This window comes from Ovis aries, chromosome 1, assembly GCF_016772045.2.
Source record: "Ovis aries strain OAR_USU_Benz2616 breed Rambouillet chromosome 1, ARS-UI_Ramb_v3.0, whole genome shotgun sequence".
Taxonomy (NCBI): Eukaryota; Metazoa; Chordata; class Mammalia; order Artiodactyla; family Bovidae; genus Ovis; species Ovis aries.
In genome coordinates, this window is record NC_056054.1 from 253,529,595 (window position 1) to 253,545,102 (window position 15,508).

Consider the following 15,508-nt stretch of genomic DNA (forward strand, 5'->3'; position numbering starts at 1 on the left):
TATGTATTTGGAGAAATGGCTATAAATAGCCCTACCAAACATGTAGCCAAAATAACTACTAGGTGGATTTTATATATATATGTTAAAAATTAAAAGTTTGAAAGAATATAAAAGGATATTTTTATATACTGGAGTAGAGAAGTCCTCCAGGAGAGAAGTCATAATGTAAAAATTGATTATATAATATATATATAAACTTAAACAGCTTTATACATCAACCAGCACTCTGAACAAAATTGAAAAACCAATGACAGATTATGGGAAAATATTTTTAATCATACATAGCAAATCCTACAAATCTGTAATAAAGGTAAACAAATCCCATACAAAAGTGAGCAAATGAAAAAAGCCACTTTTCAGAAGAGGCAACTTTTCCTTTAAAAGCAGTAAACATGTGAAAAAACATAACTTCATTAATAATTAATACAATACAGATTGAAACAAGGAGATATTTATTACTGCCAAATAGACTGGCAAGAATTAAAATGATAGATATACCAATGATTGTTAAACATACACTAAGAAAAAGGTCCTTTGTGAAAGCAATTTCTCCTACCTTCTTGGAATATAATTTTGCAGTATATTTCAAAGTTTAAGATATACATCCTTTTGAACCAGTTTTTTCCTACTTAGGTATCTGCATAGATACATTCAGGTACGCACAAAACCATGTATATGAAAGACAGTTTTATTGCAACAGTCTGTGTAATATTGCAAGATTCTAAATACTCTAAATGTTCATCAACATAAGACTAGTAAAATAAACTTATTCTGAAATAGCTAAAAAAATTGTAAGACAAAATATTAAGTGAAAAACAGCAAGTTTCAGAACAAAATATAGTACAGTACCATATAAACAAAAATTAAAACTTTATGTATGTGTAATATATTAATGTGTCTAAATTGATCTAAAAAAACTTTCAAACTTTAACCCTAACATTGATTACCTTTGGAGAGAAGAATGATATATAATGGGAAAGACAAAAGAGAATTTTACTTTGATATTCCTTGAATTTTATACAGTGAAATATATTCTTTGTACTTATTTTGAATGTAAATTTTAGAGTTTAAGGCTATTGTGTACAAATATCTCTGAAAACATTTTAAAGTTTAATAATTTATAAACAATTACTCATGAATAAATTTGAAAATCTCTGGAAGAACTGCTGTTTCTAGTCATGGCAGAGTAAGTAGTTTAAGCCAGTCTATTGCTAAAGAAACATAAAAAGGTAGACAACATAATTAATAGAAGATAAAAGCTATTTCAATGAACTGGTGTGCCTAGAGTGAATTGAGAGGTTGGGAGGTGAGGAAGTAAAGAAAACAAATATAAACAGTATTTCTCAGGAACGTTGTATAAAGAGAATGTGATAGATGCATCCGTAATTGGCAGAGGAGATGGAATCAAGAAGTTAGGGTTGTTTGTTTTTTAAGATGCATGCATCTAACAGAGAGGGAGTAGTTAATGATTCAGGAAAAAGCAGTACACAGGACCAAACCACTAAGTAGGTAAAGGGGGTGAGATTCAGTACATAAGCAGGGAGTGGCTTTAGATCAGAGCTTGGACTGTTCATTCTCTCATAATAAAAGAGGAGGCAGATACATGTAAGTGTCTAACTTTGGTGGCAGAATGACGATGGCTTTTATATTCTTTAGTATTCCAGAGTTTTTATTCTGTTATTTTGATGCAATACATGTAATGTGTATGTAATTATAAAACCCGTCACTCAGTTTTAGAACTTTTTTGGTATCTTTTGTCATTGGATGGGAAAAAACATTTCATATATCTTAATCTTCTTTTACATAATGTAATGAGTGAAAACAAAGTTCTGAACCCTACGTTTTATATATTGCCATTCCTGTGAAAACAACAAAAAGAATACATAGTATATTTTTGTAAACATTTTCCCCAACCCAAAATATGTTCCTTTTGGTAGAAAAATAAATTCTGGTTTGCATGTAATCACACAACTAGCATGAAAATGAGCTCAAGAAATAGTAGATAATAGTAGATGACTTGGAGAAGGGGAAAGTGTGGCTACTGTTAATACAAGAAGGGAAATAACATATCTTACCGTATGGCTTTTAAATATTTTTTAAATTGTATTACCTATTCTAACAATAAATATTTCTTAGCTATGAACTTTTTCCTCTTTTTTTTCTTTCTACCAGTTGTTTAATGAACTTGTTCAAGAGCAAGGGCCCAACCTAGATAGGACATCTGCCCATGTCAGTGGCATTAAAGAATTGGCACGTCGCTTTGCCCTTACATTCGGATTGGACCAGATCAAGACACGAGAAGCAGTTGCCACACTCCACAAGTGAGTGAGCTAAATAAACACTGTTATACACAATCTGGCTTATTGAAACTTACCAAAAAATTATTTGACCAATTTTTTAAAGTAACAAATGTTAGACTTTTTACGGAAAGTTTTAACAAAATATTCTTGTCACTTTTATCAGTGAGAAAATGTTGTGGGAGACATACATTTAAAAACACTGTGCATCCTCATTTCATAATTGAAAACTGAATGATAAAAAAATTTTTAAGTACCTTACAAAAACTCTTAAGAACCAAATTTTCTGACAATCTCTGTATCTTTCCAGGGTATTCTATTACCTCTGAAAGCTACACAGAAATTTAGCTTTGTGGCTGCATAGCTATTTTTTATTTTTTACAATGTAAGTTTTGAAATATAACTTCAAAACATAAGTTGTTTTCCACTATAAATACTAAAATTAAATATTATCATGCAACTATGTCATGCAAATTATTGCTTTACCATTTGAGTTTATTTTTACCCTCAGTGATGATTTTGCTGCCTTCCCAACTATTTTTTTTTAATTCTAGCCTATTGAAGAACTATACTAGCTATTTGGAAAAATAAGACAATATTTTCTCTTATTTCAGGGATGGCATAGAATTTGCCTTTAAATACCAAAATCAGAAAGGACAAGAATACCCACCTCCTAATCTGGCTTTCCTAGAAGTACTAAGTGAATTTTCATCTAAGCTTCTTCGGCAAGACAAAAAGACTGTGTAAGTTGCACGTTGCAAGACAAGTGGTTTTTTAATTTTTGGAGAAAGAAATGGCAACCCACTCAGTACTCTTGCCTGGAAAATCCCATGGATGGAGGAGCCTGGCAGGCTACGGTCCATGGGGTCGCAAAGAGTCGGACACAACTGAGTGACTTCACTCCCATTATAATTCTAAGTGTTACAGTTTTTGAAGGAAATTAATCATGTAATTACATTGATAACTTAGACTCTGATAGTTTAAAGGACTATAATTTTCTTTTAAACTTTTATATAGTTTTTCTTTGCTTACCTTCAGTACCCTAGAATTTGCAAGTGGGAATGATTTCTTATTCTTTTATTCAAAGATCTGTGAACACTAGCTTAACCATTGTGGAACACTTTCCTCTTTCCTTTTATATTAGTTCAGTTTTTTTTGTATTTGACTTGTTTCCATAAAATCAAAGTCCAATTGGCTTATAGTTTTCTTCATAACATAATAGTCTTCTATTTTCTGTTAGTTCTGTCCATTACTACAAGTGGGGTATTGAAGTCTCCAACTATTTTTATTGAATTGTTTCTCCTTTCAGTTCTCAGTTCTCAGTTTTTGCTTCAAGTGTATTTTGGGACTCTGTTGTTAGGTTGTATATATAATTGTTATGTCTCCCTGGTGGATTGGTTGACTCTCAACTCTACTGCCTTCTCTGTCCCTAGAAAATTTTTGTCTTAAAGTCTGTTTTGTCTGATACTACTGTGTAACCACTCCAGCTCTATTTTAGTTACTGTTTGCATAGTATAGCTTTCTTTCCCCATCCTTTCACTTCCTACCTTTGTTGCCTTTGAATCTAAAGTATGTTTCTTGTAGACAGCATATACAGGCATACCTCAGAGATATTACAGGTTCAGTTCCTCACCACCACAAGAAAATAAATATTGTGATAAAGTCACGTGAATTTTTCGGTTTGTCAGTGAGTGCATAGAACAGTTGTATTTACACTCTACTGTAGTATATCAAGTGTGTGATAGCATTATGTCTTATAAACAATGTTCATACCTTCATTTTAAAAACACATACTGCTTAAAAATACTAACCATCATCTGACAATGCAGGCTTACTGCAAACTTTCAATGTGTAAAAACTGAGGTATCTGAAAAATGCACTAAAGCAAAGCACAATAAAATGAGGTTATTTGTTATGTTCTATGTTATTAGGTCACGTTATTTGTTTTAAAACCATCTCTGCCATTGATACGTTGTTTTCTGTATGTCTGTCTTTGATTTTTCCCTTTTATTGCCTTCTTTTATATTAAATAGATATTTTCTAGTATAACATTTTAATTCCTTCAGTCCTTAATTATATTTTTCAGTTCTTCCTTACTTGTGGATGTGAAATACCATCTCTATCTCATATCATTTCCTTACTCCAGTACATCTTTGCTGTGACCCACTTTTTTGTGTACATTGTTAAATATACATTTCTGTGTTATTGGCCCAACAGCACAGTAGTGCATATTGTTTTATACAGTTGCTTTTTAAGTCAATGATAAGTAGGCAATTATATTGTTCTTTATGACTACCTGGTAATTACTCTTCCACACTCATAGTTTTTTCATATAAGTTCAGATTACTTTTTGGTGTGATTTGTTTTTAGCCTGAAGAACTGCGTTTAGTATTTCTTGTAAGGCAAGTCAGCCACCAACAAATTCTCTATACACTTTCGTTCATCTGAGAGTGTTTTTATTTCCTCTTTACCTTTGAAGTATAGTTTTTTAGATACAAGATTCTTGTTTGATAGTGTTTTACTTCTGGCATATTGACTATGTAATCCTGCTGCTTTCTGGCCTTTACTGTGTCTGATGAGAAGTCAGCTTTTAAACTTATTGGCGTTCCCTTGTTTGTAATCAGTTACTTTTCTCTAACTACTTTTCTAGATCTTTTAGTCTTTGACATTCAGCATTTTCATTGTGATGCATCTCGTTGTGGGTCTCTTTGTATTTATACTGCTTAGAGTTTGTTGAGCTTTGAGGATGTGTTGATTGTTTTTCATCAAATTCTGAAGTTATTAGCCATATTTCTTCAAATTTGCTTCTACACCTTTCTTCTCCTGGTACTCCCATTACACATGTCAGTGTGTTTAATGATATCCCACATTTCTCTCAGGCACTGTTCATTTTTCTTCACTTATTTTCTCGCTGCTCTTCAGATTACATAATCTCTATTGATATATGATCAAGATTATTGACTTCTGCCAGCTCAAATCTGTTGAGCACCTTTAATGAATTTTTAATTTCCATTGTTGTACTCCAAAATTCCATTTGATTCTTTATCATTTCTATCTTCTTATTCATGTTCTCTATTTAATGAGAAATTGTGTTATTATGGGGCTTACTTTTAATACTTCAGACATTGTTTTCTTTAGTTCTTTGAATACATGTATAATAATTGCTTTGCACTGTTTGGGGCCAAGTTTTCTGTTGCTTGCTTTTTTTTCCTATATATGGGTTACATTTCCCTATTTCTTTGCATGTCTCATAATTTTTTGTTGAAAAGTGACCATTTTAAATAACATATTGCACATATGATACATCATGAGATAACAATTTATCTACTCATGATGTTCATTCTTTATCTCCCTAGAGATTAAGGTGATTGGTTACTTGGTTGTTTATTTGTTTAGAGACCTGCACCAACAAACTCTGTGAGGTCTGTTTCTCTTGGAGTATGCAGCCTCTACTGCCCCTACTCAGATCTTTGTTCTTTGTTTTTTATCATTTAACCTGTATTAGCCTCTCAAAGGTTGTGCTTAAACCTCCTTAGCAAGTTAGAGTCTTACCTTTTATGGTTGGAGATGTGTGTGCCTTTTAAAAGCTGCAGTCACAATTCAGATTGTTTACTTTGCCCCATGGTCAGTCAGGAGACCAGCAGCTTAGAAGCTTCCTCCCTGATTGCTCCTGAGAAGGGCAGCCTTGGGCCATGTACAGTTTTCTAGACCAAGAGGGAAACATGTGATGTAAAGTATTTATTTTATTTAACTTTACTTTTTTAGAGCAGTTTTAGCTTCATAGCAAATGTGAGGGGAAGGTACAGACAGTTCCCATCCCATAGACTCCGTAGCATCCCCCACTCTCAACATCTACCACCAAAAAGGTGGTTTTGCTGGGGACAGGGTATGCCACTCTCCACACTCCACCATTTTAGAAATCCTGCCCTGTTTGAACGTTTTAAAAGAGAATCAGTATCCTTTTTGAGCCAAACTTCTGATTATTTCTTTTAACATTGGTATTTCGAAACAAAAAAAGGAATAAAGGAAGAAACACACATACACCCTTAGTAATACATTGCTTATTCCAGAGATAATGTGAAGCAAAATCTTAAATTCTCAATCCCTGTCTTTCTAAAGGTAACCACTGTGAACAGATTAATGTGTATCTTTAAGGATTATTCAGAGAGAAGAGAGCTTCAGGTTATGAAAAAAATTAAGTAAGTGATGCATGAACTGCTTCCATAAAAATGACTGCTTCTTTTCTGTCTCTAGTCACTCATACCTAGAAAAATTCCTTACGGAACAAATGATGGAAAGGAGAGAGGATGTATGGCTTCCACTCATATCCTATAGAAATTCTTTAGTCACTGGTGGTGAAGATGACAGAATGTCTGTGAACAGTGGAAGTAGCAGCAGCAAAACCTCCTCAGTAAGGAATAAGAAAGGACGACCTCCACTTCACAAAAAACGAGTAGAAGGTAAGTGTGCCTTTATGGTGTGAGGCAAATAATGTGCCTGTCAAGATAAATAAAGCGGTGAATACTCTGTTGAAGCAAGATAATACCGTTATGCACATTATTTCCTTGTGTGTTTCATACACACTGAGAGAGGTATAGGCATGAAGGTTAGAATAGACAAAGTCAAGCAGAAGAGGGTCAAGGAAAAAGAAGTTGAGAAAGCATTGAACACAGGAAGATGATAAGCACAGAAAAATAAAGGAGACAAGAAGGTTTACAAAATTGATTCCCTTAACATAGACCTCTAATACATTAAAATTTAAAACAAGACAGTCATGTTATTCTAAAGGAGATCAGTCCTGGGTGTTCATTGGAAGGACTAATGCTGAAGCTGAAACTCCAATACTTTGGCCACCTCATGCGAAGAGTTGACTCATTGGAAAAGACCCTGATGCTGGGAGGGTTTGGGGGCAGGAGGAGAAGGGGACGACAGAGGATGAGATGGCTGGATGGCATCACCGATTCGATGGACATGAGTTTGAGTGAACTCCGGGAGTTAGTGATGGACAGGGAGGCCTAGCGTGCTGCCATTCATGGGGTCGCAAAGAGTCGGACACGACTGAGCGACTGAACTGAATTGAACTGAATGTTGTTCTATAAACATGCATCCTAATATAGGAGAGATTCTGGTAAGTTGAGGGTAGAACTCTGCAACACATTGAATATACCAAAACAACTTTCCATTTCCACTGCTTGGTTGGAAAATCTATTTTTGTATATTAAAATAGTGATGGTCAGATCTAGTTTTAGATCTAGACCTCATAGGTCTAGATTACTCATAGGCTATGGGGAACGGGGTGTTGAATTGTCATGAAAATGTGATCAAGAGTAGAAATTCCTATATCCCAAAAGACTAAAGATTGCTATTAAAAGTATGAAAGTTGCTCAGTTGTGTACGATTCTTTGCAACCCCATGGACTGTAGCCTGCCAGGTTCCTCTGTCCATGGAATTCTCCAGGCCATATTATACTGGAGTGGGTAACCCTTCTTTTCTTCAGGGGATCTTCCCAACCCAGGGATCAAACCCAGGTCTCCTGCATTGCAGGAGGATTCTTGACCATCTGAGCCACCAGGGAAGCCCAAAGGATTTTTTTTTTTTTTTTAAGGATTATTCTTAAACTAAGAGAAAACTCAAAAGTAAAAATGCTTATTTCCTCAAATAATCTTCCTCCATCTCCATGATTCTCCTAACAAAATTTCTACAAACCAGGACAGCAACATGCTTCTTTTTATAAATTTCTGTTTACCTCTCCTACCTTAAAAACTGACTCATCAAAGACTTTGCTGAAATCTGTAGCAGAATTAATTAGAATTTAAGTCTAATGTTTCTTTCATCATTGAGGAGGTGGTATTAACTATTGATGAAGAGCACAAAGTCTAAATTCAGAGTTCTAGAATACAGACCTGGCTTTCTCGTTTTTCAGCTGTATAACCTTTGAGCATGTTACTGAACTTCTATAAACCTCAGTCACTGAGCAGATGAAGGATAATCTGAGTACTTGTCCTGATGGCTATTGTGAATATTAAATGAGATACTCTTAGGTAAAAAACTTAATACACAGACAGTGATTACCTAGCACAGGGCTTGACACAAAGACATCGTTTGATAAATGTTAGCTGCCATTGTTCAGATGTGGTCATCAGATAGTATTGCCCCTCATCTAGCATTAGTCAGTGGATTAGGCTGAATGTATATTTCAAAAGAGAATAAAAAGATTTGAAAATATTTACAAAATTAATGTTAAAGATTTCCTTTGAAGTTTCAACTTTAGGACTTAACATCTTTTTGGTCCAGAAAATGAAAATAACAGAACCCTATCTTCATAGTATAGGATCCTCGACTTTTCTCTAAAGAATGATTTCAGTCATTTCCTGTTGAAAATGTCTTTATCTGGGCACCCCATATCTATTCATTATCTGGACTTTTTTTCCTGCTCACAGCTTTTCTTAGGTGTAGTATGTATTTTTGAGCCAGCATTCATCAAATCCTTGCTATGTACTTACATTCTATCACTTAATCATTTATTTGACCAATGTTTGTAAAGCACTTTGGTCAGTTCCTGGCACACAGTGAATGCTATGTAGATGTTTTATAAATCAGTTCTGAGTTCAGCACTATTACCCAGATTTTACAGAGAAGAAACAAAGGCCTAGAGAATTTAGATACCCACTTATCTACACACAAATGGAGAGTTAGTCATTAGTGTGCTCAGGACAGAGAGGTATATGTGGGCCAGATAACCCAGTTTGGTAACCATTTAATTGCAAAAAAGAAAATCTTTCTCTGTATCAGTTTCAGATTTACCAAGTGATTGAGGTAGGTTAGGTGTCCAGAACCCTTAAGCAACAGGGTTTGGGATGAAGATGAGAGAGCTTTGCAAGAAGTGTTTTCATTGAGGAATCTTGAGGGGTTAGGAGGATCTCTTCTAGAAGAATAAATTCTTCCTGAAGTTATTCTTTTATTCAGTAAGTTTTTACCAAGCACCATCCTAAGAACTGTGCTAGATGCTGGGGATTTGGTATTAAAAAAGAGTTCATACTACAGAAAGGGAGACAGAAGCAGGCAGTTTCAGTTCAACATGGTGAGTGCTCTGATGGGCAAAAAAGGTTCTCTGGAAACATACAGGGAGTGACCAATCTCTTAATGGAGCCCAGAAGATTTTTTTGAAGATGACCTGTAGTAGAAAGCTGAAAGATGGTTTACCAAGTTAAAAAACCTAAATGAAACCATTCCTATGGTCATCAAATTTTAAATGCAGCAGAGAATAACAGTTTTGAATTAAATGTTGAATGAAAGTGATACGAATAAAAGATGTAATCTTGGCTGACTTAGAAGAGGGTTGGTAGTGAGCTTCAGATCAGTGGAATGACCTTAACCAGATAGTAGATAGATATTTCCAGGAACAAAAAAGCTTATCTGGAACATACGTGCATCTGACAAAATTTTAGAAAACCTGAGGGCAATAGAATGCTTGGTGGCTAAAGAGAAGTCTCATGTACACATTGTCTCTGTGACTTAATGGGGAAGGAAAACTTCGTAATATATCTTGTGATTAAAATTCTTCTGACACAAGAAAATGCAGTTGACTTTGAACCAGTGGGGTGACGGGGAGCAACCACCTACATAGTTGAAAATCCATATCTAATTTTACAGGCCATATGACATGGTTCTGCATCCGTAGATTCAGCCAACCGTGAAGCATACAGCACTGGAATACATGTTTATTTTTTTAATCCATGTTTAAATGAACCCAACAGTTCAAACTATATTGTTCAAGGATCAGTTGTACTTTAGAATTTTATAGGTAGAACTTTATGACTACGTAGTATTTTATCAGAATTTAAATATGCAAATGATGCTATAAACAGTGACTTAATCTTGTTCAAGCCTTTATGAATGATCTTTAGAAGGAAAAAATAGTTCCTGGTCTCTTGAAGAAACTTAAATCTGATTACAGAGATAGCAAATGCACATTACAGATCACTGCCAGGACAGTATATAAAATTAAGCCCTAAGTGAGCAAGAATGATTCTGCTTCCTCTAGAAGCTAAAAAAGAATGGTAAGTGGGGGCCAAGCAGGGTGCCCAGGGAAGACTTCCCTAACGAGGTTAAAGGTAAAGGTGTGAGAGCAGACCCTTGATCCAGCCCTAGAAGTGTAACTTGGCAGAGGTACTTGTCTGGTGACCAGAGCCTAACTGTGTAACAGGATTTGCTGATTTCTCAGTGAAGCCAGACTTTCAGTGCTACTGCCTAGGGCCCCTGTAAGACCCAGCAAATAGGCCCTTTATTGCTTGAGCAAAGGAAGGTACAGGGGTCTCTGGCTAGCTACATTCTTCCTCTCTCTGGAGGTGGAGGGACTTAGAAGAGATGATAATGTAGGATAGCTAACATTTATTTGCTGATTATATACATCACCTCATTTAATCCTTACAATAGGGAGGGCAGTTACTGATATTCCATTTTGTATATGAGGAGGTTGAATTTTGGAAATTTAATAGCTTATACAAAGTCACACAAGTGAGTGGTATAATTGGAATTCAAACCTACGCAGTCTACTCCAGGGCCATGCTCTTTGAATGTGTGCTGTAACTTCTACCAGAGTTCGTTCCACCCATGACATTCTGTGACTCCGACTGGAATTTTACAGATGAAAGCCTGGATAATACGTGGCTGAACAGGACTGACACCATGATTCAGACTCCTGGCCCCCTGCCTGCACCACAGCTCACTTCCACTGTCCTACGGGAGAACAGCCGGCCCATGGGAGAGCAGATTCAGGAGCCTGAGTCTGAACATGGCTCCGAGCCCGACTTTTTACACAAGTGAGTAGTGAAAAATGGTTTTCTTGGCGTAAACCTTCAACTGTTAAAGTAAGAAGAATTATTTCATCCGAGCATATTCTTTTCTCAATTCATGAGAAAACAAAACCACCAAGAAATTAAATAACTTATATTAGAATATATATAGTATCTTCTAAAGTGGTGATAAATTGTGAGAATAGTTGCTCTTTCTGTAAAAGAGAATCAAGCTCTTACCTTTTCCCACACCAGAGATTAAAGTGCTTTCTGGTACCATGGCTCTGCAAATCACAGAAAAGTCAGGGTGATGGCATGACTTGCTATGAAAACCTTAAGTTTTTCTGTTATTTTTCCATTCAAATTTGAAAGTCTCTAAGCTCCTCACTTGTGTTTCTATTCATTTAGAATAATTCTGTGAGTTACTCTGATGGATAAAAGAATTCTCACTCAAACTCAACAAACTTAGCAGATTGAAAAGAGAAAGGTTAGAAATGTTAGAAGTATTCAGATCTTGGGTTTTCATAAGGAATCCTTTCTCTGAAGATCTGCCATCTTCAAAGCTGAAAGGATAATTATTGTCAGCTCCTGCATAACTGAGCAGTCTTAGAGAGGAGTTTGCCTTATGACCAACATTCCTACTTCACCTCCTTGGGCAGTGGGAAGTCTTATTTGAGCAGCTCGCCTTGCTTTCCTGACTTTATACCATGTCAGGCCCTCCTGGCAGTGGTCTGTCATCTTTTTCGTGCTATAGTTTTATAGGTTGAATCAAGGTGGTAGCCTCACATGATACAAAGACAGCTGCTTTGAGAGAACTTCATGTGGCAGATTTTAGCTACCAGAGAGTCATCCCATCCAAGTTTGCATCCTGTAAAACTCTCAAGAAGCATATGTATGCAAGTGTCCATGTTTCAGGAAGGACAGAGTGTAGGTGAAGATTTAGCCCAGTATGTATCTGACTCCAAACTTCCTCGAAGGGCTAAGAAAAAATGTGGTCTACCCTTCCTTGTTCGACTCTAGAAAGCTCTGAGCCACCAAGCCAGCATCGTTCCTGTCCTTTAGGGGACTGAGTGTCCAGCTAGGAACACTTGTAAGTAGGGTAGCAGCTGGATACAGGAGTCTGAGAAACCTTCTTGCTCAGTAGGGATTTGGGGAATTAAGCTGATAATTTAAGTACCTAATAGGAGAGGAAAAAGTTTTCCTCAGCCCTCTTAGAGCCCCTGTCTGGGTCTAAAAATTAAACTGACAAAGATTAATAGGAGAAAAGTATGCAAATGTTATTAAATGTTTACATGTACAGGGGAGCCTTCACAAGAGAAGGAAGACCTGAAGAAGTAACCAGAGTAGGAAGCTTTTAAGCCTTTTAGACAAAGAAACAATACATTTGTGAAGAAATGACAAGACACATGAGTTTGGACTAGGGGTGGCACCAGGGCTAGGTAGTCCTCGTCTTTCTTAACCTGGAAGAAAGAGCATTTGTTTAGCAAGGTTTGTTTGCAGGTTCCTCTGCTGCCATCTCTGGGCTCATCAGAGTCTGTCTCCAGTAAAAGGATAATTTATTTCCTACCCTTTTAGGATGAAAAGGAGAACTTTTGTGTGTGTGTTTTGCTGCTGCTTAATTGCCTTCAGCTCAAAATAGTTTCTGTCTCATAGAGGCATATTTGGGGATGACATATTCCGATTGCCTTCACACCTAACAACTAGCTGCCACAGCTCTTGGGGACTTAGGGATCTCCAGCTTACTACCATTTCTGCCAAGACAGGTTCTTTGATAATTATCTCAACCTTGACCCTGGAATAAATCCAGTAACTCCCCTTACATGGGATTAGACCAACCAACTATGCCTTCTTAGCATGGGACTGATTACCTAAACCCCACCTCTGCTGCCACAAAATGAATAATACTATTCTCTCTTAGTCCTCAGATGCAGATCTCTTGGTTAGGCCAGCCGAAATTAGAAGACTTAAATCGGAAGGACAGAACAGGAATGAACTACATGAAAGTCAGAACTGGAGTAAGGCATGCCGTGTAAGTGTTCCATCAAGTGTCATGAGAACATGACGACTGTGATGATGGTCATTTTGTGTAATGACTTGGGTTTCTCTGATGTTTAGTCTTAGGAGTTAAAATCATAATTCAGATATGCTATGCAGCGTAGAATAGGAATGGAGGGCATGGGCTCTTAACGCATTCAGCATTTAAATCCTAGTGCTGGCCTTTGTCAGCTGTGTGGTCTTGGGTAAGCTCTAAAACCTCTGTGCCTCCAATTCCTCATTTGTAAACTTGGGATAATAATGGTACCAATCACTTAGAGTTCTGTGGGAATTTGTGTACATAGTTAACTAGTAATATCGTTATTGCATTTAACTTCCTTCTGATGAACTGAGATGAAATCTTGAGTGAATCAAATGAATGATCCTTAATTACCTGAGTTCAATAGCATAATTTGTGCAGTCTGTTGGCTGCATTTGGAAGGTGCTTTAACTGGTTTGCAAACCCAATATAAGAGTCAGGATTCCAGGTTCTTTGAGTCTGAACAGCTTTCTGACTGTATCTTTTTGTATCAGTCGGGGTCTCATGGAGGAAGATGCTGAGCCCATCTTTGAAGATGTGATGATGTCATCCCGGAGCCAGTTAGAAGATATGAATGAAGAATTTGAAGACACTATGGTCATTGACCTGGTAAGGAAATTCAATACATTTTTTTTCTGTTAAAATATGTGAAAGCGTTGGTGTAAGATGATGCTCTTGTTTTAAGAACCCTGTGAGGGACAAGAGGGGGTAACCTTGACCAACAGTGGGTGTGACATTTGGATAAGCTTGTGTTTTTCAAACCTGCTTTCAAAGCAAGTCAGATTTTGAATTCTGGCAATAACAGGAACTGGCTCCTTGTTACATTCATGAAAAAGCGCTTCCCTAGATCTGTCTTTCAGTGCAGCATGTGCATCTGGCCTCTCGTACTTTAAATTGGAATCTGACCATATACACTGTGCTCCAGCATAGCAACCAATTGCAGAATATGGACTTTATCTGTTCAGTAAAGAGAGACATGTTTAAAATAAGGAAGTCTGAATATGGACTTAGTGTAGGTATATTAAGAAATGATTAACTTTGTCTGAAATACATGGTGGTTATGTTCTTTTAAAATGAGATCTGTTAAGAGACACACTGAAGTTGTCAGAAGTGAAATGACATGAGAAAAAAAAAAAGGCGATTGAATGAAACAAGATTGGCCAAATGTTTGAAAGTTGTTGAAGCTGGGTGATAGGTGCACAGGGGTTCATCATACTGCTTCCTCTGTGTATTAATTTGCTAGACTGCCATACAAATACACCACTGACCTGATGGCTTAACAAATTTATTTTCTCACAGTTCTGGAGGTTAGACGTCTGAGAGCAAGGTGTCAGCAACATTGATTTCATTCTGAGACCTCTCTCCTTGACTTGTAGATGGCCATCTTCTCCCTTTGTCTTCACATGATGTTTCCTCTGTGTGTGTCTCCTCTTCTTATAAGAACATAGATCACATTGAATTAGAACCCACCCATATGACCTCTGGGCTTCCCTGGTAGCTCAGTTGGTAAAGAATCTGCCTGCAGTGCAGGAGACCAGGGTTCAGTCCGTTGGTCAGGACAATCCCCTGGAAAAGGAAATGGCAAACCACTCTAGTAAGTTTGCCTGGAAAATCCTATGGGCAGAGACACCTGGTGGGCTGCAGGTTGTGGCGCAGAGGGTAAAGAGTCTGCCTGCAATGTGGGAGACCCGGCTTCGATCCCTGGGTTGGGAAGATCCCTGGAGAAGGAAATGGCAACCCACTCCAGTATTCTTGCCTGGAGAATCCCCATGGACAGAGGAGACTGGCGGGCTACAGTCCATGGTGTTCCAAAGAGTCAGACACGACTTAGCAATTTCATGTTCACGTTCATACTACCTCCTGTTACCTCACTCACCTCTTTTTTTAAACACCCTATCATCTCCAAATACAGTCAAATCCTGTGGTCTAAGGGTTAGCACTTAACTATATTAATTTGAGGGGCATAATTTAGCTCATAGCAGTATGCTTTATGTGTTTTGAATTTTACATAATGAAAAAGTTTGGTAAGAAATGTAAATGAGACAAATCCGGTCTATAACCTCCTTCAACCCACCCATCAGTAGCTCTCCATCTACCTACTTGGGGTAGGGAATTCAGGGAATTCAGTGAAGTGATCAAACCTACTGTTTGATCAATCTTATACTTATTCCATGATTGAAAGGTGTGTTTTTTGTTTATAGGCCCCCAAATTATATGCTTTTATACATTCATTGTAATTTGAAAGCCTTTAAAAAAAAAAAAAACTAAGTGATAAAAGCCAGTTAGATTTTTCTTTAATGTATGCTCCTATAAGTCTGATTCTTTTCCTTTCAAAGTGACAC

General features: G+C 36.8%; 1 protein-coding gene across 3 annotated transcripts in view; it reads left to right on the plus strand.

Moving 5' to 3' along the window:
* Nucleotides 1–15,508, plus strand: part of STAG1 (STAG1 cohesin complex component) — a 469,514-nt gene that overhangs the window by 451,743 nt on the left and 2,263 nt on the right. For all 3 annotated transcript variants that reach the window (XM_060395498.1, XM_012102945.4, XM_060395501.1), the window contains 6 exons: nucleotides 2,173–2,321; nucleotides 2,912–3,040; nucleotides 6,552–6,757; nucleotides 10,945–11,119; nucleotides 13,011–13,121; nucleotides 13,661–13,775. In XM_060395498.1, the coding sequence (XP_060251481.1) occupies nucleotides 2,173–2,321; nucleotides 2,912–3,040; nucleotides 6,552–6,757; nucleotides 10,945–11,119; nucleotides 13,011–13,121; nucleotides 13,661–13,775 (885 nt within the window). The remainder of the gene's footprint in view (nucleotides 1–2,172; nucleotides 2,322–2,911; nucleotides 3,041–6,551; nucleotides 6,758–10,944; nucleotides 11,120–13,010; nucleotides 13,122–13,660; nucleotides 13,776–15,508) is intronic.